The 24,314-nt window shown below is 51.4% G+C and overlaps 1 protein-coding gene across 2 annotated transcripts; it reads right to left on the bottom strand.

Moving 5' to 3' along the window:
* Positions 1-507: 507 nt before the first annotated feature.
* COMP (cartilage oligomeric matrix protein) lies at positions 508-20,499 on the bottom strand. 2 transcript variants are annotated; one of them, XM_084221231.1, is made up of 20 exons: positions 20,339-20,499; positions 17,276-17,395; positions 15,562-15,650; positions 14,907-14,958; positions 12,807-12,979; positions 10,523-10,660; positions 9,514-9,591; positions 8,956-9,123; positions 7,636-7,740; positions 7,407-7,514; positions 6,391-6,550; positions 5,260-5,378; positions 4,924-4,976; positions 3,347-3,540; positions 2,323-2,501; positions 2,116-2,164; positions 1,750-1,946; positions 1,471-1,643; positions 1,161-1,300; positions 508-1,025 (listed from the first exon to the last, which is right to left on the bottom strand). In XM_084221231.1, the coding sequence occupies exons 1-20, from the start codon at positions 20,400-20,402 to the stop codon at positions 979-981; spliced, it is 2,406 nt and encodes an 801-aa protein (XP_084077357.1). In that variant the 5' UTR covers positions 20,403-20,499; the 3' UTR covers positions 508-978. The 2 variants fall into 2 exon arrangements, with proteins under 2 accessions (XP_084077357.1, XP_084077358.1); XM_084221232.1 differs by lacking the exon at positions 17,276-17,395 and having other exon boundaries at positions 20,339-20,498.
* Positions 20,500-24,314: the final 3,815 nt, after the last annotated feature.

The raw sequence follows: 24,314 nt of genomic DNA, 5'->3' as shown, positions 1-24,314 counted from the left end.
AAGGGGAAAATCCTGTGGAATAAAAGGAGAGAATCCCATGGAAAAAAGGGAGAGAATCCTGTGGAAAAAAGGGAGAGAATCCCATGGAAAAAAAGGGGGAAATCCCTTGGAAAAAAAGGGAGAGAATCCCGTGGGAAAAAAGGGAGAGAATCCCGTGGGAAAAAGGGAGAGAATCCTGTGGAAAAAAGGGAGAGAATCCCGTGGGAAAAAAAGGGGGAAATCTCGTGGAAAAAAAAGGGGGAAATCTCGTGGAAAAAAAAAGGGAGAAGCTTTAATTGTTGTTCCAGCAAGAACCAGGCAGGACAGGGCTGAGGAGAGGGAGGTTCCTCCATGGAGGTGCCTCCATGCATTGGCATTTCCAAGAAAATTCCCAATCCAGCCCAGGGCTGTCTCAGCCCCACTGAGCTCCACCCTGGAGGGTTCTTCCCTTCCACTTCTGGAAAGCTTCAGAAGAGTGGAGAGAACACAGACACGACCAAGGAGAAATCTAGAATTTATTATCCAGCATTCCAAGTGTTTATTTTCCAACATCCCAGAACAGATACTCTCCTTAAAGTGCTTTTTCATTTATTAAAATGAGCAACTTGTACCGAGGCTGCTCCACACGTCCCTCTCAGACTCGTGCTGAGTTTGCTTTGCAGCAGGTCTTGAAAAGGAAAACAACATTCACACTCAGGAGCCTTGGAGCAGGGAGAAGATTCCTGGGAATCACCCACGCCAAAGGAGCTCCAACCATCCCAGCTGCTGCAGGGAGCTCCCAGCACGGCCCCGGGGCTTGCAGCAGCTCAGGCTTCTGCTCACACTCCCCGTCTCCACCTCTGCCCTTCCCGGAGGATTCCTGTAACACTTTGGGGGATTTGCTGTTGGGGAAGGGGAGCTGGGGGCTGCGAGGGAGGTGCTGACAGCTCTTGGGGCAGGATTCCAGAGCGGGAGCGGGGCGGCCGAGCGCGGGCTGGGGGCAGGAGGCGCCGCGGGGGATCAGTCCTGCTGGAACCGGAACGTCTCGTAGTCCTCTGGGATGGTGTCTGAGCGGTAAAGCAGAGAGAGATCAGGGCAGGAACAGCAGGGAAAAGACTCGGCTCCTGTTTGCTGCCCCGTTCCCGTGGCTGTGCAGGTGCCCACAACTGGAGGAGAATTCCCAGTTTGCCTTTCCCACTCACCGTTGCAGCGGTAGCGGAGGTTGGACCAGATGATGTTCTCCTGGGAGAAGCAGAAGACCCCGAGGCGTCCCCCCCTCATGGTGGTGTCCAGGACAACTCCTGTGTCTGCCACCACCTCGGGGCCCTCGTAGAACCGAGCCCTGCAGGGGAACAAGGCAGGGAGTGGCAGGAGCTGCCCCGGCCTCGGGGCTGCTCCATCCCTGGGAGCGCCAGGGGACAGCGGGAAGGGTCCCTGCCCATGGATGAGCTCCCTTCCGGAACGTTCTGGGGCTGATTTCCCCGGTGGGGATGGTCCTGTCCTGAGCCTCACCTGATGTAGCCGACCTGGGGCCGGTGCTGCAGGAACCAGCGGTAGGAGGTCTTGTCCTTCCAGCCCGAATTCCGCGGGTCCTTCCAGAGCAGCTTCACCTGGTCCGCGGTGTCTCCCGTGTGCCACAGGGAATTCCGCAGGTACTCCCCAGGGCCCGTTTTGGATTTCACTGCCTGGCACAGAGCAGAGCCTGCTCAGCGTGTGCACAAAGGATCCAACACAGCTGCTTTTCCCAAGGCAAAATTCCAGCAGGGAATTCCTTCTGCAGGGTTCCTTTACCTTCAGCTGAATTCCAGGCTCGGCCACTGCCCGGAAGGGGTTTGCCTGCCAGTAGGTTTGTTCCATCTGCTTCCACATCACCACGTAGAAGCTGGAGCTGTCCTGGTAGCCAAAGATGAACCCGGCGTAGTCGTCGTCCGTGGCCGTGTTGACGTGGAAGGTGCCCTCGAAGTCCACCCCGTTAAAGGCTGTGTACCCTGTCAGGGGCAGCAAAACAGAGCCAGCATTCAGCTGGGGAGGTGGATTTTGCCAGGGGGAATCTGGGCTCTGTGCACTGCAGGAAACAGTGGATGGAGTCAGGAAGCAGTGGCTGATCAAAGCTGCAGCGAGTGATGATTTCCCAAAGGGAGAAGGGAAATTCCTCACCTACAGCCAGGCCAGGGTCGCTGTTCATGGTCTGGACGATCTCCATGCCCTGAGAAAGAGGAATTGTGACTCTTTAGTGCAATTCCAGACACACCAAACTCCCTCTTATGCTGCTCCAGGCCTTGGCTCCAGCATCTGGGCACTGCAGGACCACGGAGCCTTTTAGGGAAAGCCCCCAGGAGCGTTCCCAGCTGGAGCTCTCCCTGCCTGGTTGAGGACGATCCAGTTGGGGTCGATCTGAGCGTCGCCCTCGGGGTCCAGCACCACGGTCTGGAAGGCCCTGAAGTCGGTGAGCGTCACCTCGGCGTTCTCGGGGCAGACGTCGATCCTGTCGATCACCATGTCCCTGTCGAAGTCATCCTCACACAGGTTCCCCACGCCGTCCCCTGGGCACGAGGAGGAGGAGGAGGAGGAGGAAGGAGCCTGGAGCAGCAGCTCCTGCCCTGGGTTTGCTCAGCCTCGGGCAGCACCAGGGGCAGCTGAGTGCACCGAGGGACCGGGACACCCCGAGGAGCTGCAGAGAAACCTGGAGGCTTCTCCTGCTGGCAGAGAAACCCTCAAACCCCAGACACTTCTGGGAGAGAGAACCTGACCCCAAACACGGCCCCAAACCTCATCCTAAACCTAATCCCAAACCTGACCCCAAACCCGATCCCAAACCTGATCCCAAGCATGATCTCAAACCTGACCCCAAACCCGATCCCAAACCTGATCCCAAGCATGATCCCAAACCCAACCCCAAACCTGATCCTAAACCTGATCCCAAACATGATCCCAAGCATAATCCCAAACCTGATCCCAAACCTGGCCCCAAACCCAACCCCAAACCTGATCCCAAACCCAACCCCAAACCTGGCCCCAAACCTGACCCAAAACCCGGCCCCAAACCTGATCCCAAATCTGACCCCAAACCTGATCCCAAGCATAATCTCAAACCTGATCTCAAACCTGATCCCAAACCCAACCCCAAACCTGATCCCAAACATGATCCTAAACCTGATCCTAAACCTGATCCCAAACCTGGCCCCAAACCCAGCCCCAAACCTGATCCCAAGCCTGGCCCTAGCGCTGGCACTGTGGGCACCTGCCCGTGTCCCAGGCCTGGCACGGGTCAGTGCCAATAAACCCCAAACTCCCGCGGCTCCCAGAGGCTGCAGCGACCCCGGGGAGCCCAGAGGACCCATCCCTCCCTCCCTCCCTCCCTCCCTCCCTCCCTCCCTCCCTCCCTCACCATCCGAGTCCTCCTGGCCGGGGTTGGGCACCAGCCTGCAGTTGTCGGGGCCGGGGGGTCGGAAGTCGGGGATGCCGTCGTCATCGTCATCCTCGTCACACTCGTCCCCCAGCCCGTCGCCGTCCGTGTCCACCTGCGAGCTGTTGGGCACCGTGGGGCAGTTGTCCCGCGAGTCCTGGTGGCCGTCACCGTCACTGGGGAGAAGGGACAGGGACAGGGACAGGGACAGGACACGTCACCCACGGCCAGCAGCACCGGGAGCTGCCCCGGGGCTGGGCCCTGCAGCTGGGTCGGGGATTTCAGCCTTAAAGTCAGCCCAGGAGTGGGTCAGGGATGGCTGAGGGTCCCCAGGACCAGGGAAGAGATGAGAAATGGCTCCATGCTTCAGAAGGCTGATATGATATTATATTAACATTATATTCTATTATATTAACATTATATTCTATTATATTAACATTATATTCTATTATATTAACATTATATCCTATTATATTAACATTATATTCTATTATATTAACATTATATCCTATTATATTAACATTATATTCTATTATATTAACATTATATTCTATTATATCAACATTACATTATATTCTATTATATCAACATTATATCAACCTTATATTATATCAATATGATATTATATTATATCAATATGATATGATATGATATGATATGATATGATATGATATGATATGATATGATATTACATTACATTAACATTAACATTATATTATATTAACATTCTATTCTATTCTATTCATCATATCATATCACATTATATCACTTTATTTTATATCACATTATTTTATATCACACTATATTATATCATATTATATCATATTATATCATATTATATCATATTATATCATATTATATCATATTATATCATATTATATCATATCATATCATATTATATCATATCATATCATATCATATCATATCATATCATATCATATCATATCACATTATATCACATTATATCATGTATTATATTATATATTACACATTACATATTACACATTACACTCTATTATATATCACATCACACCATATCACACTGTATCACATTATATTTTATATTATATACTAAAACTCTACTAAAGAAAGAGAAAGGAGACATCAAAAGGCCGGAAAAGAATGAATAATAAAATCTTGTGACTGACCAGAGAGCCTGACAGAGCTGGACTGGGATTGGTCATTAATTAAAAACAATTCACATGGGACCAATCAAAGCTAAACCATCTCCAGAGCACACTCTAAGCCATCAGATAATTCTTGTTTACATTTCTTTTCTGAGGCTTCTCAGGAGAAAAATGCTAGGGAAAGGATTTTCATAAAATGTGTCAGTGACATTCCTGCTGGAAATGGACAGCTCTGGAGTGCTCCTTCCTTCCTTCCTTCCTTCCTTCCTTCCTTCCTTCCAGTGGTCACTTTTTGTGAGGTCTGAAGAAAACTCCACCTCTAAACCTCCATTTTTTATAGGAGAATGCCAAGCTGGGTTTTCACAGCCTTTTGGTCCCTTCATTCCCAGGATTTCATGCAAATAAATCGAATTTTTCATTTCTGCAGCTCACCTGTCCTGGTTGGTGTCACAGACATCTCCCACCAGATCGTGGTCAGTGTCTTTCTAGAAAAATAAAGGAAGAATAATTTAAATTTATTCCTTAAATAAAAGAAATTTTAATTCATTCCTTAAACAAACAGAGATCTGCCAACAGCAGGAACCTTTCTGTGGGATTTTTTGGGGGGGATTCTGAGGAATTCCAGCAGTGGGGCAGGGCAGGAAGGGAGAGCCCGGAGTGCCAAATTTCCTGGTATTTGCTCCCGAGGGAATTTCCTCTTGTGGCACAGGAGGGTGGCAGCTGGGGCTGTCCCCTGGCAGTGGCCAGGCCCTGGTGGCCCTGCAGTACCTGGTCAGGGTTGCTGAGGGTGGGGCAGCTGTCGCAGGCGTCCCCCACGCCGTCCCCGTCCCCGTCCCTCTGGTCAGGGTTGGGCACCCTCCTGCAGTTGTCCACGGCGTTCTTGATCCCTGCAAAAACGGGAGAGTGGGTCCACCAAAAGCCAGGGGGGTGAGTTCATGGCTGGAGCGAGGATTTCAGGGTTTGGGGGGTGTCTGTGGGGATTCCTGGCTGCTGGGGGCAGCTGGGGTCAGCCCACCCCAGGGGACAGCCCTGAGCCCCCCAGCCTCGAGCCAGGAGCTGCTGGCAGTGCAGGGATCCCCAAATTTCTCCCTGCAAACACAGCACAAGGCACTCAGGACAGGGACTGTGTGCCACTGTCACGTTTCCTGAAAAATCTCTTTGCCAGGATTCTTCTCCTGGGAAGCTGAGAACCCTCAGAGAAAAAGGAAGCAATAATTATCTCATTTGCTTCTCCTGTGTTTTGCTGCTTTGGAATCTGGTTTGGAAATTGATTGGTTTAATGTGAATTGTTTTTACTTAATGGATTTCTCTTGGGAAGCTGAGAAGCCTCAGAGAAAAAGGAAACAATAATTATTTCATTTGCTTCTCCTGTGTTTTGCTGCTTTGGAATCTGGTTTGGAGATTGTTTGATTGGTTTAATGTGAATTGTTTTTACTTAATGACCAATCACAACCAGGCTGTGTTGGACTCTGGAAGGAGTGAGGAGTTTTCATCCTCATTCTTCTGTCTGTATCTTTATTCTTCAGTATAGTTTTAGCACAGCATTCTTTAATAATATATCCCATCCTCAAGGAATAATAAATCAGCCTTCTAACAACATGAAGTCACATTTATCCTTTCCTCCCTTTAACAGAGGACCCTGAAAAAAAACCCCAATTCTGGACAATAAAAATGGCAATAACCCCACGGTGGGGAGCAGCCCCTGAGCTGGGGGACGTGGGGACATCACCCTGTGTGTCACCTAAAAAAACCCCAATTCTGGACAATAAAAATGGCAATAACCCCACGGTGGAGAGCAGCCCCTGAGCTGGGGGACACGGGGACAGTGCCCTGTGTGTCACCCAGGAGCTGAGGGGGGTGACACGAGCAGGAGCCAGCCCGGGCCGGGCCGTGCCTCACCGTCGCCGTCCATGTCGTCGTCGCACTCGTCGCCGCGGCCGTCGCCGTCGATGTCGCGCTGGTCGTTGTTCTTCACCTGCCGGCAGTTGTCACACGCGTCCCCAAAGTTGTCCCTGTCGGCGTTGCGCTGGTCCGCGTTCCGTGTGTACACGCAGTTGTCCTGCGGGGACAGGGGACGGGGACGGGGATGGGGACACGGCGGCGCCTTGGGGGTCCCCAGGCAGCACAGAGCCCGCGGGGGTCCCAGCCTGGGGTGAGATCATCGGGGGTCACAGAGGGAGGCCACACTGGGACCCCTGAACTGCCACTGGGACCCCTGAACTGCCACTGGGACCCCTAAATTCACACTGGGACCCCTGAACTCCCACTGGGACCCCTCAATTCACACTGGGACCCCTCAATTCACACTGGGACCCCTGAACTCCCACTGGGACCCCTCAATTCACACTGGGACCCCTGAACTCTCACTGGGACCCCTGAACTCCCAACTGGGACCCCTGAACTCCCAACTGGGACCCCTGAATTCACAATGGGACCCCTGAACTCCCACTGGGACCCCTGAACTCCCACTGGGACCCCTGAGTTCCCCCTAGGACCCCTCAATTCACACTGGGACCACTGAACTCCCACTGGGACCCCTAAATTCACAATAGCAGCCCTGAACTCTCACTGGGACCCCCAAATTCCCACTGGGATCTCTGAACTCCCACTGGGACCCCTGAACTCCCACTGGGACCTGTGAATTCCCACTGGGACCCTTAAATCCCCACTGGGACCCCCAAATCCCCATTGGGACCCCCAAATTCCCACTGGGACCTCTGAACTCCCACTGGGACCCCCAAATCCCCACTGGTACCCCCCGAATCCCCACTGGGACGCCCCGAATCCGCATTGGGACCCCCAAATCTCCACTGGCACCCCCAAATCTCCACTGGGATCCCCCGAATCCTCACTGGGACCCCCAAATCCCCACTGGGAGCCCCGGATTCCCCCCGCAGGAGCCGCGGCGGCCGCACCTCGGCGTTCGGGATCCCGTCCCCGTCGGCGTCGTCGTCGCAGGCGTCCCCGATGCCGTCCCTGTCCGCGTCCTCCTGGCCCGAGTTGGGCACGGTCACGCAGTTGTCCTGCGGGGCAGGGACAGGGACAGGGGTGTGGGACGACGGCCTGAGCTCCGCAGGTCCCAGCGGCGCCCGAGGCCGCTCCTGCAGGGAAATTGGGGTGAAATCCCGGGATTTCCTCGCCCACCTTGCGGCATTTCTTGTCGGAGCAGCGCTGCTTCTCGTCGGGGACGCCGTCGATGTCCGTGTCCTTGCCGCACACGTAGCCGTTCCCTGCCCAGCCCACGAGGCACTGCGAGGAGCAGACACGGAGTCAGCCCCCCAAAAACCTGGGATTTACCGGAGAAACGGCACGGAACGCTGCAGGATCGGGATGGGAAACGCTGCAGGGAAATAACGCCCGGGAGAAACATTTCTGGGATTTCACCAGCTCGGATCGGGCTGCTGGGACCTGAGGAGCAGCACAAGCTGGCTCCGAGAGGCAGCAGAACAAGTTGGCTCTGAGGAGGAGCAGAAGTTGGCTCTGAGGCTGCTGATCCTGGATCCCGATTCCCTGGATCCTCCCTGCTCAGCTCCAGGGAAATCCGGATCCGACAGGTTCGCAGCGCTTCAGGGAAAACCAAAACCCCAAAAAGCGGGAGGGAGCAGCCCGGGGAGGAGCTCGGGGGACGGGGACGAGCAGGGAAGGTTCGGGAAGGGCGATCTCCAGGAGAGGGCAGTGGCAGACCCGGGAGAGGAGCGAGCCCGACCCCAATCGCAGGGAGTTTGGGATCACAGCGACCCCAATGGGAGTTTGGGATCACACCGACCCCAATGGGAGTTTGGGATCACACCGACCCCAATCCCGGGGAGTTTGGGATCACACCGACCCCAATCGCAGGGAGTTTGGGATCACACCCGACCCCAATGGGAGTTTGGGATCACACCGACCCCAATCCCGGGGAGTTTGGGATCACACCGACCCCAATCCCGGGGAGTTTGGGATCACACCGACCCCAATCCCAGGGAGTTTGGGATCACACCGACCCCAATGGGAGTTTGGGATCACACTCGACCCCAATCCCGGGCAGTTTGGGATCACACCGACCCCAATGGGAGTTTGGGATCACACCCGACCCCAATGGGAGTTTGGGATCACACCGACCCCAATTGCTGGGGGGGTTGGACCAGCCCCAAATCCCGGGGCGGGGGTCAGACCAGACCCACAGGAGTGTGGGACCAACCCCAGTGTCGGGAGGGAGGGATCAGACCCCACCCGCAGGGAAATTGGGATTAAACCCAGATCGCAGGAGGGTCAGACAGACCCCAACCAGTCTCGGCAGAGACTGGGACCAGTCCCCATTTGCAGGAGGGTCAGAGCAGAGCCCAAACTCAGGAGGGTCAGAGCAGACCCCTCCATCCCACGGGATCAAACCAGACCCCGGTCCCGGGAGGGCGGGACCGGGTCCCAGTCCCGGGAGGGTGGATCCCATCCCGGTGCCGGTGCCGGGAGGGTGGCAGCGGTGACCTGGCAGGACAGCGAGCCGTCCCTCTCCACGATGCACTCGGCTTTCTCGTGGCACGGGCTGATCTCGCCGTTGGGGCAGCGCCGGGTCCCGGGCGCGGTCTGGCTGCGGCAGCCGCTGATCTGATCCCCCACAAAGCCCGGCTTGCAGGCCCCGCATTTGTAGGATCCCTGCGGGGAAAACGGGAGGGGGAACTCGGACGGGAATCCCGGTAAATCCCTGCTCGGGATTCGCTTTTGGCCTCCCGGTAAAGCCCTTCCTCGGGACACTCCCAGGGATCCAGGGACAGCCACAGCTGCTCTGGGAATTCCATCCCAGCCCCTCTCCACCCTCCCAGGCAGGAATTCCACCCCAATATCCCACCCAACTCTCCCTTTTCCCACTTTAAATCCATTCCCTGTTCCTGTCCCTCCATCCCTTCTCCCAGTCCCTCTCCAGCTCTCCTGGAGCCCCTTCTCTCCCTGGAGCTTTCTCCTCTCCACTGAACCCCCCCAGCTCTCCCAGCCTGGCTCCGGGGGGGCTCCAGCCCTGGGATCCTCCCCAAATCCCTGAGGATTTACCCGAGTGTTGATGCAGATGGAGTTTGGGACACAATTGGTGGCAGCTCCAGTCTCACACTCGTTGATGTCGGTGCACACCTGGCCAGGGAGAACAGGAACACACCTTTACCCTCACCTCCACCCCAAGGAGAGCAGGACCCACCCCAGGGAGAACAGAGCTGAGCTCTGAGCTGAGCTGCTGGAATATCCCCACCATGGAAGGGGCTCCATGGATTTAGAAGCTCAATGGCTGCATCCCACAACCAGCCCCAAATCCCCAGAGCCACGTGTGGGACAATTACCCCTAAAAACCACAAACAGCCCAGGCTGTTGGGATTTTTTATCTGCCTGGAGCTGTCAGAGAAGCTGGGAGGGGGTGGCAGCAGCTGCAGGAACTGTTCTGTGTCCCAGCAGGAAGGATTCCCATTCCCATTCCCATTCCCATTCCCATTCCCATTCCCATTCCCATTCCCATTGCCATTCCCATTCCTATTCCCATTGCCATTCCCATTCCCATTCCCATTCCTATTCCTATTCCCATTCCCATTCCCATTCCCATTCCTATTCCCATTCCCATTTCCATTGCCATTGCCATTCCTATTGCTATTCCCATTGCCATTCCCACTCCCATTCCCATTCCCATTCCCATTGCCATTGCCATTCCCATTCCCAGGATGGCCCCACAGCCCCAGAGGTGCTGGGATGCTCTGCCCAGCCCCAGTTTGGCACAGGGGAGGTGGCTCTGGGAGGTGCCAGGACACCCTGGGCACTTTCCTCTCCCTGCATTCCCACCAATCCATGGAATCCTGGAACCCCAAAACGGTTTGGGTTTGGGAGGGACCTTTAACCATCCCATCCCCACCCCCAGGGACACCTCCAGGGATGGGAATTCCCTCCCAGCCCCTCGCCACCCTCCCTTCCATCACTCAGGAACCATCACCTCCCGTTTCTTCACCTTCCTCTGCGCCCCACCTGCAGAGGGGAGAGAATCCCCAGCGTCTGAGGGACACAGAACATTCCAGGCCCTCACCTGTTTGTTGGCCCTGGCAAAGGCCAGTCCCACCCCCTCCAGCAGCTGCCCGGTGAAGCCGGGCGGGCAGGGCTCGCAGCGGAAGCCGGGGTTGGTGTTAATGCACTGCACCTTCGGGAAGCAGGGGTTGGCATTGCACTGCAACGAGACACACGGTGCCCAGGGCTGTGCCAGGGGGCAGCTCCAGCCCGGGGGCACCTCCAGCTCTTGGGGTTTTAGTCTGAAGGGGGAGAAAAGGGCACAGAAGTTCTCGGAGGGCTCCCCCAGCTTGGGTGTCCCCCCTGGGTGGGGAGAGAACAAAGCCACTCTGAGCTGTGACTCCTCAGGTGACAGCAGAGCCTGGGCAGGGAGCTGCTCCTGCTTCACCTTTCCCTCCCTGGAGCTGCTCCTGTTTCACCTTTCCCTTCCTGGAGCTGCTCCTGCTTCACTTTTCCCTTCCTGGAGCTGCTCCTGCTTCCCCTTTCCCTTCCTGGAGCTGCTCCTGCTTCACCTTTCCCTTCCTGGAGCTGTTCCTTCACTTTTCCCTTCCTGGAGCTGCTCCTGCTTCACCTTTCCCTTCCTGGAGCTGCTCCTGCTTCACCTTTCCCTTCCTGGAGCTGCTCCTGCTTCACCTTTCCCTTCCTGGAGCTACTCCTGCTTCACCTTTCCCTCCCTGGAGCTGCTCCTGCTTCCTTTCCCTTCCTGGAGCTGCTCCTGCTTCCTTTCCCTTCCTGGAGCTGCTCCTTCACCTTTCCCTTCCTGGAGCTGCTCCTGCTTCACCTTTCCCTTCCTGGAGCTGCTCCTTCACTTTTCCCTCCCTGGAGCTGTTCCTGCTTCCCCTTTTCCTTCCTGGAATCCTCAGAGTCCAGGGCACTGGACAATTCCCCACCCTGACTTTCAAACACAGCTCGAGTTGTTTGTTCACCACTCTTTCCAAAATTGCTCTGAATGCTTTGCTTCCTCCAACACTTCATTATTTTCCCTGGATTTTATGCTCTGTGCTGGCAGATGCATCACAGAAATACAGTGGGTCCCATATTTTGGACTGACAATCCCAAAATCTCCCATGGAGCCTTCAGCAGGTTTTTAAATTGAGGCTCTGCAAGAGTGGGATAACCAAGTTCATGGTTTGGGAAGCACAGAGCTCAGCAGCCCTACAAAAAAAATCCATGGATGAGCAGAGCTTTGCACACACACAGAGCTAAAAATTGGTGGAATGCCACATTTCCTAAAAAAAAGGAGAAAATTTCCTAAAAATAATCCACAGTATCTGCCCAGCAAGGTTTGATTTAAGGGCAGGAGCAAAGCCCTGTGGTTGAGATTTGCTGTTTCAAGGATTATCTGGGAACTGTTTGATCCCATTCCACACCTAATAAATCTTATCTCCAACAACTCCTCAGCACAGGAGGCAGCTCTGGCCTTCCAAACTCCCCTCCCTGTGTGGCACAAACCTCAGGATTTATTTTGTTGGGAGAAATCCTGACTGGACTGGCCCTAAAGCCTCCCTGGGGAGGGCCAGGCACGGAATTCCAGAGTCTGCAGGAATTCCAGCGTGAGCCAGGCACAGAACTGCAGCTCCTGCAGGAATCCCAGAGTGTGCCAGGCACAGAACTGCAGCTCCTGCAGGAATTGCAGCTCCTGCAGGAATTCCAGCATGTCCCAGGCACAGAACTGCAGCTCCTGCAGGAATTGCAGCTCCTGCAGGGATCCCAGAGTGTGCCAGGCACAGAATTCCAGAGTTTGCAGGAATCCCAACGTGTGCCAGGCACAGAACTGCAGCTCCTGCAGGAACCCCAGCTCCTACAGGAATCCCAGAGTGTGCCAGGCACAGAACTGCAGCTCCTGCATGAATTGCAGCTCTTACAGGGATCCCAGTGTGCCAGGCACAGAATTCCAGAGTCTGCAGGAATTCCAGCGTGTGCCAGGCACAGAACTGCAGCTCCTGCAGGATTGCAGCTCTTACAGGGATCCCATCATGTGCCAGGCACAGAACTGCAGCTCCTGCAGGAATTGCAGCTCCTGCAGGGATCCCAGTGTGTGCCAAGCACAGAACTGCAGCTCCTGCAGGACTGCAGCTCTTACAGGGATCCTACTGTGCCAGGCACAGAATTCCAGAGTTTGCAGGAATCCCAGTGTGTGCCAGGCACAGAGCTGCAGCTCCTGCAGGGATCCCAGCGTGTGCCAGGCACAGAAGCGCAGCTCCTGCAGCTCCTGCAGCTCCTGCAGCTCCTGCAGCTCCTGCAGCTCCCGCAGCTCCCGCAGCTCCTGCAGCTCCTGCAGGTCTCGCTGCCCGTGCCGGGGTTACCTCGTTGATGTCGGAGCAGTGCGTGCCGTTCCCGGTGTAGCCGGCGGGGCAGGGCCCGCAGCGGAAGCCGCCGCCGCTCTCGGTGCAGGGCACGCCCGGGAAGCAGGGGTTGGGGACACAGCGGCTGAACTGCGTCATGGTGATCACAGGACCTGTCACCTCCGGCCGCATGCCTGCGGGACAGCAGCGGTGAGCACAGCGTCCCGGAGCCAGCAGAGCCACCACGGGGTGTCCCAGAGCCACCACGGGGTGTCCCAGAGCCACCAGAACAACCTGGGGTGTCCCAAAGCCATCAGCTCAGCTCTGGGGTGTCCCAAAGCCACCATGGGACCATGGGGTGTCCCAGAGCCATCAGCTCAGCTTTGGGGTGTCCCAAAGCCACCATGGGGTGTCCCAAAGCCACCAGAACAACCTGGGGTGTCCCAAAGCCATCAGCTCAGCTTTGGGGTGTCCCAAAGCCACCATGGGGTGTCCCAGAGCCACCAGAACAACCTGGGGTGTCCCAAAGCCATCAGCTCAGCTTTGGGTGTCCCAGAGCCACCACGGGGTGTCCCAGAGCCACCAGAACAACCTGGGGTGTCCCAAAGCCACCATGGGGTGTCCCAAAGCCACCAGAACAACCTGGGGTGTCCCAAAGCCACCATGGGGTGTCCCAGAGCCACCAGAACAACCTGGGGTGTCCCAAAGGCATCAGCTCAGCTCTGGGGTGTCCCAAAGCCACCATGGGACCATGGGGTGTCCCAGAGCCACCGTGGGGTGTCCCAGAGCCACCAGCTCAGCTCCCAGCACTGACTGGGGTATCCAGCACTGTGCTCCAGGCAGAGGGCACACGGAGTAGAGGGGGCAGAGCAGCACAGGGCACACAGGGGGCACACAGCGGGCACAGGGCACAGAGGGCACACCCGGCAGAGGGTACACCCAGCACAGGGCACACCCAGCACAGGGCACACAGGGCACAGGGCACACTGGGCACACAGAGCACATAGAACACACAGGGCACAGCCAGCACAGGGCACAAAGGGCACACAGGGGGCACACAGGGCACAGCCAGCACAGGGCACACAGGGCACACAGGGGGCACACAGGGCACACAGGGGGCACAGGGCACAGAGGGCACACCCGGCAGAGGGTACACCCAGCACAGGGCACACCCAGCACAGGGCACACCCAGCACAGAGGGCACACCCAGCACAGAGGGCACACCCAGCAAAGGGAACACTGGGCACAGGGCACACCGGGCACACAGAGCACATAGAACACACAGGGCACAGCCAGCACAGGGCACAAAGGGCACAGAGAGCACACCCAGCACAGGCAGCACAGGGCACACCCGGCACACAGGGCACACAGGGCACACACCCAGCACAGCCAGCACACCTGGCACAGGGCACACAGGGCACATCCAGCACTGGGAACACCTGGCACAGGGCACAGCCAGCACAGGGCACACAGGGCACACACAGGGCACACAGAGGGCACACCCAGCACAGCCAGCACAGCCAGCACACAGGGCACACCCAGCACAGGGCACACCGGGCACAGCCAGCACAAGGCACAGCCAGCACAGGGCACACACCCAGCACAGGGCACACACCCAGCACAGGGCACACAGGGCACACAGGACACACCTGGCACAGAGCACAGGGCACACAGGGCACACAGAACACACCTGGCACAGGGCACACACCCAGCACAAGGCACACAGGGCACACAGGGCACACCTGGCACAGGGCACACACCCAGCACAGGGCACACAGGACACACAGGACACACAGGACACACAGGGCACACCCAGCACAGGGCACAGGGCACACAGAGCACACAGGGGGCACACAGGGGGCACACAGGGGGCACACAGGGGGCACACAGGGCACAGCCAGCACAGGGCACACAGGGCACACCCAGCACAGGGCACACAGGGCACACCCGGCACAGGGCACACCTGGCACAGGGCACACACCCAGCACAGGGCACACAGGGCACACAGAACACACAGGGAACAGAGGGCACAGAGGGCACAGAGGGAACAGCCAGCACAGGGCACACCCAGCACAGGGCACAGGGCACACAGGACACACAGGGGGCACACTGGGCACCCACCGCAGGCGTCGCACTCCATGACCGTGTTCTTCAGGAAGGTGATCTCCTTGATCTGCAAGGGAACAGCGTGAAATCAATCAGCAATAAATAATAACAACAAAAATGAATGAATAAATAAATAAAACCTTTTTTGGAGGTTTTCTCACCTTGAAGATTCCCCCAACTTTAAGGTTTGTCTCACCTTAAAGACTTCCTCAACTTAGAGGTTTTTTCAACTGGAATTCTTTCCCAATTTAAAGTTTTTTCGACTGGAATTCTTTCCCAATTTAAAGTTTTTTCGACTGGAATTCTTTCCTAATTAAAGGTTTTTTTCGACTGGAATTCTTTCCAATTCTTTCCCGATTTAAAGGTTTTTCTCACCTTGAAGTTTCTCCCAGCTTGAAAGTTTTCCCCAACTTTATCTCCCAATTACAAACCACCCCTGGGCTCTGTTCTGCAGCAACAATCTGCTCACTCTGTGCAGGAAGCAGAGAATTCCCAGAGCTCAGGAAATCAGGAATCAGGCCCAGGAAGGATCTCCCCAATTCCAGAGCAAGCAGAGAATTCCCAGAGCTCAGGAAATCAGGAATCAGGCCCAGGAAGGATCTCCCCAATTCCAGAGCAAGCAGAGAATTCCAGAGCTCAGGAAATCAGGAATCAGGGATTCCTCACCCACCTGCTGCTTCAACAAATCCCGAACCTCCAGCAGCACCCGGTTGGTTTCCCTCATTTCTTGCAGCATTTCTGGCCCAACTTCTCCTCCTCCTAAAAAAACCCCAAAATTGTTGGGAAAATCCCAGAAGATCCCAGGTTTATAATCCAGCTGATTATAAACCTGGGAAGGTTTATATTCATATATATTATATGAATATATAGATATTTATAGAATATATTTATATGAAATATATTATTTATTAAATATATTTTATTTATTAAATATATCTATATTAAATATATTAATATATAAAATTATGAATATATGAGAGTATATTTATAGACTCATCTATTCCTATGAAAACCCATTATATATTCATACATTATTATATGAATAATAATAGGAATAATATTTATTACTCATATAATACTTTATATTGCATTAATTATAATCGTGTGAATAATAATTATAGTAATAATATTTTAATTATTATTCCTATTTCTATTATTGGAATAATAATTACATATTATATATATTATATAATAGAGAATAGAATTATTATATTATATTCTATATATATGTATTATATAATGAAGAAGATAATTACTATACTATATTCTATATATAAAATATATTATGTAATACAGAATAGAATTTTGATATTATATTCTCTATATATTCTATATAATACAGAAGATAATTACTATATTATATTCTATATATATTATAAAATATAATACAGAATAATGATATAATATAATATAATATAATATATATTATATAATATAATATAATGCAGAATATAATTATAGAATATTATATATATAATATTCTATAATCCAGCATTATTTATGATATTATATTCTATTTATATGATAGGATATAATGACTGTATGGATAATATTCATCCATTATTCTGTGAATAATCCAACATTCAGCCTGCACCCCGAGCAGTTCCTGGCTGGAATTCGGGGGGATCTCCCCTGGCCCCGATCTCACACCTGGGCAGGGATTTGGTGCCAAAAGCAGCAAATCCGGGCTGGGGGCTGGGCAAAGCTGGAGCCCGAGGCTTTCCCGGGGGTGGAAAATCGGGAATGCTGCTGCTCTCAGCTGCTCCAGGGCATCCCCAAAATCCTTTCCCTCTCTGCTGCTCCAGGGCATTCCCAAAGCTCCTTTCCCTCTCTGCTGCTCCCAAGGCATCCCTGGAGCTCCTTTTCCATGGAATTCCTGGAGCTCCTTTCCCTTTCACCTGCTCCCTTGGAATTCTCAGAGCTCCTTTCCCATGGAATTCCCTCTCTCCTTTCCCACAGAATTCCCTCTCTCCTTTCCCACGGAATTCCCTCTCACCTGCTCCCATGGAATTCCCTCTCTCCTTTCCCATGGAATTCCTGGGGCTCCTTTCCCATGGAATTCCCTCTCACCTGCTCCCATGGAATTCCCAGAGCTCCTTTCCCATGGAATTCCCTCTCACCTGCTCCCATGGAATTCCCTCTCTCCTTTCCCATGGAATTCCTCTCTCCTTTCCCACGGAATTCCCTCTCACCTACTCCCATGGAATTCCCTCTCTCCTTTCCCATGGCATTCCCTCTCTCCTTTCCCATGGAATTCCTCTCACCTGCTCCCATGGAATTCCCTCTCTCCTTTCCCATGGAATTCCTCTCTCCTTTCCCACGGCATTCCCTCTCTCCTTTCCCATGGAATTCCCTCTCTCCTTTCCCAGGGCATTCCCTCTCACCTGCTCCCGCGGCATTCCCGGTGCTCCCGTCCCTCTCCGCGGCCCCCAGCGCGTTCCCGGCCCCGCGGCTCCAGGCGGGCTCCCTGCGGCCGGCGGCGCTCGGGAAGGGCCGGCCGGGATCTGGGGGACACAAAGGACAGCGGGGCTCAGCCGGGAAAACCGGGAATGCCGCGGGGCTCAGCCGGGAAAACCGGGAATGCTGCGGGGGGCTCAGCCGGGAAAACCGGGAATGCTGCGGGGAGCTCCGGGGAAAACCGGGAATGCTGCGGGGCTCAGCCGGGAAAACCGGGAATGCTGCAGGGGGGCTCCAGGGAAAACCGGGAATGCTGCAGGGGGGAGCTCCAGGGAAAACTGGGAATGCTGGGGGTCAGGATGAGCTCACGGGAAAACTGGGAATGCTGGAGGGTCAGGAGCTGCTCCAGAGAAAATCGGAATTCTGGAGGGTCAGGATGAGCTCCAGGGAGAGCCTGGAATGCTGGAGGGTCAGGAGCAGCTCCAGGGAAAACTGGGAATGCTGGAGGGTCAGGAGCAGCTCCAGGGAAAACTGGGAATGCTGGAGGGTCAGGAGCAGCTCCAGGGAAAAATCAGGAATTCTGGAGGGTGAGGATGAGCTCCAGGGAAAACTGGGAATGCTGGAGAGTTGGGATCCTCTCTAGGGGAAATCAGGAATGCTGGAGGGTCAGGATGGACTGCACAGGAAAATCAGGAATTCTGCAGGGTCAGGATGGGCTCCAGAGGGAAATCAGGAATTCTGCAGGGCCAGGATGGGCTCCAGAGGAAAATCAGGAATTCTGGAGGGTCAGGATGAGCTCCAGAGGGAAATCAGGAATTCTGCAGGGTCAGGATGAGCTCCTGAGGAAAATCAGGAATTCTGGAAGGTCAGGATGGACTGCACAGGAAAATCAGGAATTCTGCAGGGTCAGGATGGACTGCACAGGGAAATCAGGAATTCTGCAGGGTCAGGATCAGCTCCCTCCTGTGCTGCTCCCTCTGTTGGGATTTGGGGCTGCAGGGTTTCCCTTTGGGATGGGGGAAAATCCAGGATGTGCCCAAGGGAGGGATGGAGCTGCTGGGATTGGGGATTTTTAGGGATAATTTGGGAGTGAAAAGGTCACTGGACATCCCAGCTTAACTCAGGGATTCTCCCAAAATCCCAAACTCAAATTCCTCCTTGGCCAAGAGGATGCACAACCTCATTTCTCTGGGGTTTTTCTACAATTTCTCAATTTTTCCTAGAATTTCTCATCTTATTCCTAGAATTTCTCTATTTTTCTCTCTAATTTCTCAATTTTTTCCTATAATTTCTCCATTTCCCCCCATAATGTCTCAAAATTTTTTATAATTCCTCTATTTCCCCCTATTTCTCCATTTCCTCCCATAATTTCTCCATTTTCCCCATAATTTCTCCATTTTCCCCCCACAATGTCTCAAATTTTTTAATAATTTCTCTATTTCCCCTCTATTTCTCCATTTCCCCTGCAATTTCTCAAATTTTTCCTATAATTTCTCTATTTTCCTATAATTTCTCTATTTTCCCCCATAATTTCTCAATTTTTCTATAATTTCTCCATTTCCCCCCATAATTTCTCCCTTCCCCCCCCCATAATTTCTCCATTTCCCCCCCCATAATTTCCTGGAGCATTTTGAGTTTTCCTACAAAATCCCCCTCAATATTTTCAGGCTCCAGCTGAAAAATCCTCCCTCTTTAGCTCCTTCCACCCCTCAGCATTTTCAGAACATTTTCAGTCTAAAAAACACTCAAAAAATCAGAATTGAGTCAGGATTAAAGTGGAGTTAAATCAGGATTAAATCAGGATTCAATCAGAATGAAATCAGAGTTAAATCAGGATTAAATCAGAGTTAAAGCAGAATGAAATCAACATGAAATCCAAGTTAAATCAGAGTTAAAGCAGGATTAAATCAGAATGAAATCAGAGTTAAAGAAGAGTTAAATCAGGATTTAATCTGAGTTAAATCAGACTTGAATGAAATCAGAGTGAAATCAGGGTTAAAGCAGAATGAAATCAGGGTTAAATCAGGGTTAAATTAGGGTTAAATCAGGGTTAAAGAAGGGTGAAATCAAAGTGAAATCAGGATTAAATCAGAGTTAAATCAGACTTGAATCAGACTTGAATGAAATCAGGGTTAAATCAGGGTGAAATCCGAGTGAAATCAGGGTTAAATCAGGGTTAAATAAGAGTTAAATCAGCGTTAAAGAAGAGTTAAAGAAGAGTTAAAGCAGAATGAACTCAGACTTGAATGAAAGCAGAGTTAAGTCAGAGTTAAATCAGAGCTAAATCAGAGTTAAATCAGAGTTAAATCAGAGTTAAATCAGAGTTAACTTAAAGCTAAATCAGAGTTAAATCAGAGCTAAATCAGAGCTAAATCAGAATGAAATCCGAGTTAAAGCAGAGTTAAATCAGAATGAAAGCAGAGTTAAATCAGAGTTAAAGCAGAGTTAAATCAGAATACAATCCGAGTTAAACCAGAGCTAAATCCGAGTTAAAGCAGAGCTAAATCCGAGCCCAGCTCGAGTTAAATGAGAGTTCAGTCCGAGTTAAAGCAGAGTTAAATGGGAGTTCAGTCTGAGTTAAATCAGAGTTAAACCAGAGTTAAATGAGAGCTCAATCCGAGTTAAAGCAGAGCTCAATCCGAGTTAGAGCAGAGCTAAACCCGAGTTAAACCAGAGCTAAACCCGAGCCCAGCTCGAGTTAAATGAGAGTTCAGTCCGAGTTAGAGCAGAGTTAAATCAGAGTTAAATGGGAGTTCAGTCTGAGTTAAAGCAGAGTTAAATCAGAGTTAAAGCAGAGTTAAATGGGAGTTCAGTCTGAGTTAAAGCAGAGTTAAAGCAGAGTTAAATCAGAGTTAAATGAGAGTTCAATCCGAGTTAAAGCAGAGTTAAATCAGAGTTCAGTCCGAGTTAGAGCAGAGTTAAATGAGAGCTCAATCCGAGTTAAATGAGAGTTCAGTCCGAGTTAAACCAGAGCCCAACCCGAGTTAAATGAGAGCTCAATCCGAGTTAAACCCGAGTTAAGCCGAGCCCAGCCCATGGGTCCCGCTCACCGAGGCGCCTCTGCTGGCCCCGCGCCCCCGCCAGCAGCAGCAGCAGCAGCAGCGCCGGAGCCATCTCGGTCCTGGGGCTCTGCCGCAGCCTCGGCGGGGCCGCTATTTATCCGTCTGTCCGTCCGTCTGTCCGTCCGGCCGGCCGGCCGGCCCTGCCCCGGCCCCGCGTCAGCGCCGCGGCTGCGCCAGCGGCAGGGCAGGCACGGCCACGGGCTGGGCGCAGGAATAAACGGATTATAAATGGATTATAAATGGATTTTTTGGCCTTTGCTTGGGGGTATTTTGGTGTTAAAATAGGCAGGGAAAAAAAACTGGAAGGAAAAACTGGAAGAAAATTCCCAATTTTTTTCTTTTCTTTCTTTTTTTTTTTAATTTTTTTTTTTTTGGTAGTAAAATAGGCAGGAAAAAAAAGAACTGGAAGAAAAAAATGGAAGAAAATTCCCGATTTATTTATTTATTTTTTTTTCTTAAATAGGCAGGGAAAAAAGGCCTGGAGGGAAAAAAAAAACCTGGAAGATATTTCCTTTTTTTTTTTTTTTTTTTTTTTTTTTTTTTTTTGTGTGTGTGTGGTAAAATAGGCAGGGGAAAAAAAAAAACCTGGAAGAAAAAAATGAAAAAAATGGAAGAAAATTCCTTTTTTTTTTTTTTTGGTGGGTTTATATTTAAATTATATTATAATTATATTATATTTAAATATAATAATAATAATAATAATAATAATAATAATAATAATAATAATAATAATAATAATAATAATAATAATAATAATAATAATAATAATAATAATAATAATAAAAAATCATCTTATTATCTGTGATGGTGGTCACGTGATCTATCAAAATAATCCCATTTTTTATTATTTCTATTATTTAACATCCAAATCAACTCACCAAAACCCCATCATTGACAAGTCAGGTCGTTTCCTTTGGGATTTTTTTTGCTCCAGGCTGAAAGAAACCCCAATAATTGACATTAAAAGGAATTAAGGCTCCTGCCTATCAAGGCAAATTTTCCCCTTTTTATATTTTTTTTCCCCATTTTTATCCTTTTAGGAACCCCAAGGGATTTCTCTCGAGGCTGCAGCAGATTTTTGGGATCAGCTCTGGCCACTGAGAGCAGCAAAGTTGGGCTGAGCCTGAATTCCCTGCTCCAACCCAGCAGAGCAGAAAATTTTGCTTTTTCCTGTTGAAAAAACCCAAATTCAGGAGGAGCTGATGGGGAAACATCTCCCAGCTTGGAGCAGGATTATGATTAAAGCTTTACTGATTGAAAAAAAATTAAAATATGCAGCAGAAAATGGTTTTGGGGTTTTTGGGGGGGTTTTGGGGGGTTTTTTGGGGTCTGCCAGGTTCGTTACACCTTTTTTTCCTGCCTGGAGTTGACATCACAAATGAGAGGAGCTCACAAACAAACAGCAAAAAGCGAAGCTGCTGCTGCCTGAAAGTTGAAATATTTTCCATTTCTCTGTTTTGAACAGGCCCCTGCCAAGAGAAGGACAAAAGTCAGAAGGAGGAAAATGTTATTTTTCAGCCTTGGAAGGTCAGGTTCTAAAAATAAGTGGAAAACATCTCTGGGCTGGAGCGGGGCTGAGGAGGGTTCAGGGGGGCTCTGGTGCATTTCTGGTGTAAAAAACAAAAAAACTTTTCCAAAAACTTCTCATTTTCCTACCATTTGGGCTCCCAAAGGTTCCTTTTTCCTGGTTTTTAATGCTTCCAGGCAGTAAATTCCCAGTTTTAAGGGATGTAATTTAAGTCTATTCCTCCTTTTTTCATTCCCCAGGGACTCCCAGAAGGAAATTTGTCCCTTTCAGTGTGGTTTGGAAAAGCTGCAGTGCAATTCCATGCTCTGCTAGGATCCTGAAACCCCCCAAAAAATCCCAATAAACACAAAAAAACCCCAATAAATTCCAATAAACACCAATAAATCCGAATATACCCCAATAAATCGGAATAAATCCCAATAAAATCCTAAGAAACCCCAATAAATCTCAATAAACCCCAATAAATCCCAATAAACCCCAATAAATCCTAATAAACCCCAATAAATCCCAATAAAATCCTAAGAAACCCCAATAAATCCCAATAAAATCCTGATAAATCTCAATAAAATCCTAATAAATCCTAATAAAATCCTAATAAATCCCAATAAAACCCAAATAAATGATGCTTGGAAGCCCAACCTTACTTGAAAGAAGCATCCTGGCCCCAGTCCCTGCTGGTGAGGTTGGGGTTTGAACACCACCAAGTGGGAAATCTGGACTTGATCTGTTTAAAATCTGGGTCTTGAATCTTTTTAAAATCTGGATCCTGATCATCTTTTTAAAATCTGTATCTTGATCTTTTTAAAACCTGAATCTTGATCTTTTTAAAATCTGGATTTGATCTTTTTAAAACCTGGATCTTGATCTGCTTAAAATCTGTATCTTGATCTTTTTAAATCTGGATCTTGAATTTTTTAAAAATCTGGATTGATCTTTTTAAAATCTGGGTCTTGAATCTTTTGAAAATCTGGATCTTGATCTTAAAATCTGTATCTTGATCTTTTTAAAACCTGGATCTTGAATCTTTTAAAAACGTGGGGTTTGATCTTTTTAAAATCTGGGTCTTGATCTTTTTAAAATCTGGGTCTTGATCTTTTTAAAACCTGGATCTTGACCTTTTTAAAATCTGGATCCTGATCTTCTTTAAATCTGGATCTTGGAGCTGGGGCTTGTCCCTGGTGCCACCTCCTGCCCCTGAGCAGATTCCCGGGATGAGCTGCAGGTGACCCCACAGCCCAGCCCACCTGGGGGCTCTCCAGGAGATTCCAGGTCCTTCCAAGCCAAAGCAGCCTGGAATTCTGAGCTGTGGGAGGGGAACCAGCCTGAGCCGCTTCAGCAGGAGCAGATCCACCCCAAACCCCGGGAAGAAACCAGAACTCCACACTTTGGATGCTCCACGGCCGGGGGCGATTCAGGCCCATCCATGGCAGCGATTCCCGGCCCATCCATGGCAGCGATTCCCAGCCCATCCATGGGATCCATTCCCAGCCCATCCATGGGATCCATTCCCAATTCCCAGCCCATCCATGGGATCCATTCCCAATTCCCAGCCCATCCATGGGATCCATTCCCAGCCCATCCATGGGATCCATTCCCGATTCCCGGCCCATCCATGGGATCAATTCCCAGCCCATCCATGGCAGCCATTCCCAGCCCATCCATGGGATCCATTCCCAATTCCCAGCCCATCCATGGGATCCATTCCCAGCCCATCCATGGGATCCATTCCCGATTCCCGGCCCATCCATGGGATCAATTCCCAGCCCATCCATGGCAGCCATTCCCAGCCCATCCATGGGATCCATTCCCGGCCCATCCATGGGATCCATTCCCAGCCCATCCATGGGGGAGATTCCCAGCCCATCCATGGGATCAATTCCCAGTCCATCCATGGGATCCATTCCCGATTCCCAGCCCATCAATGGGATCCATTCCCGGCCCATCCATGGAAGCGATTCCCAGCCCATCCATGGGATCCATTCCCGGCCCATCCATGGGATCCATTCCCAGCCCATCCATGGGATCCATTCCCGGCCCATCCATGGGATCCATTCCCGGCCCATCCATGGGATCCATTCCCAGCCCATCCATGGGATCAATTCCCAGCCCATTCATGGCAGCCATTCCCGGCCCATCCACGGGAGTGATTCCCAATTCCCGGCCCATCCATGGGATCCATTCCCGGCCCATCCATGGGAGTGATTCCCAATTCCTGGCCCATCCATGGGGGTGATCCCCAGCCCATCCATGGGATGATTCCCGGCCCATCCACGGGAGTGATTCCCGATTCCCAGCCCGTCCATGGCGCAATCCCGGCCCCAGGAGGGCTCCGAACCCCCGCAGGAAACCGCTCGCATTTTTTCCTTCACTATTCACGGCCTTTTCTAGCGAGGACAATAAAAGGTTTGGAGCTCCGGGCTAGGATCCTTTGGAACA

The sequence above is a fragment of the Fringilla coelebs genome (assembly GCF_963513975.1).
Source record: "Fringilla coelebs genome assembly, chromosome: 24".
Classification (NCBI taxonomy): domain Eukaryota; kingdom Metazoa; phylum Chordata; class Aves; order Passeriformes; family Fringillidae; genus Fringilla; species Fringilla coelebs.
This window is presented reverse-complemented; position numbering and strand designations above follow the sequence as displayed.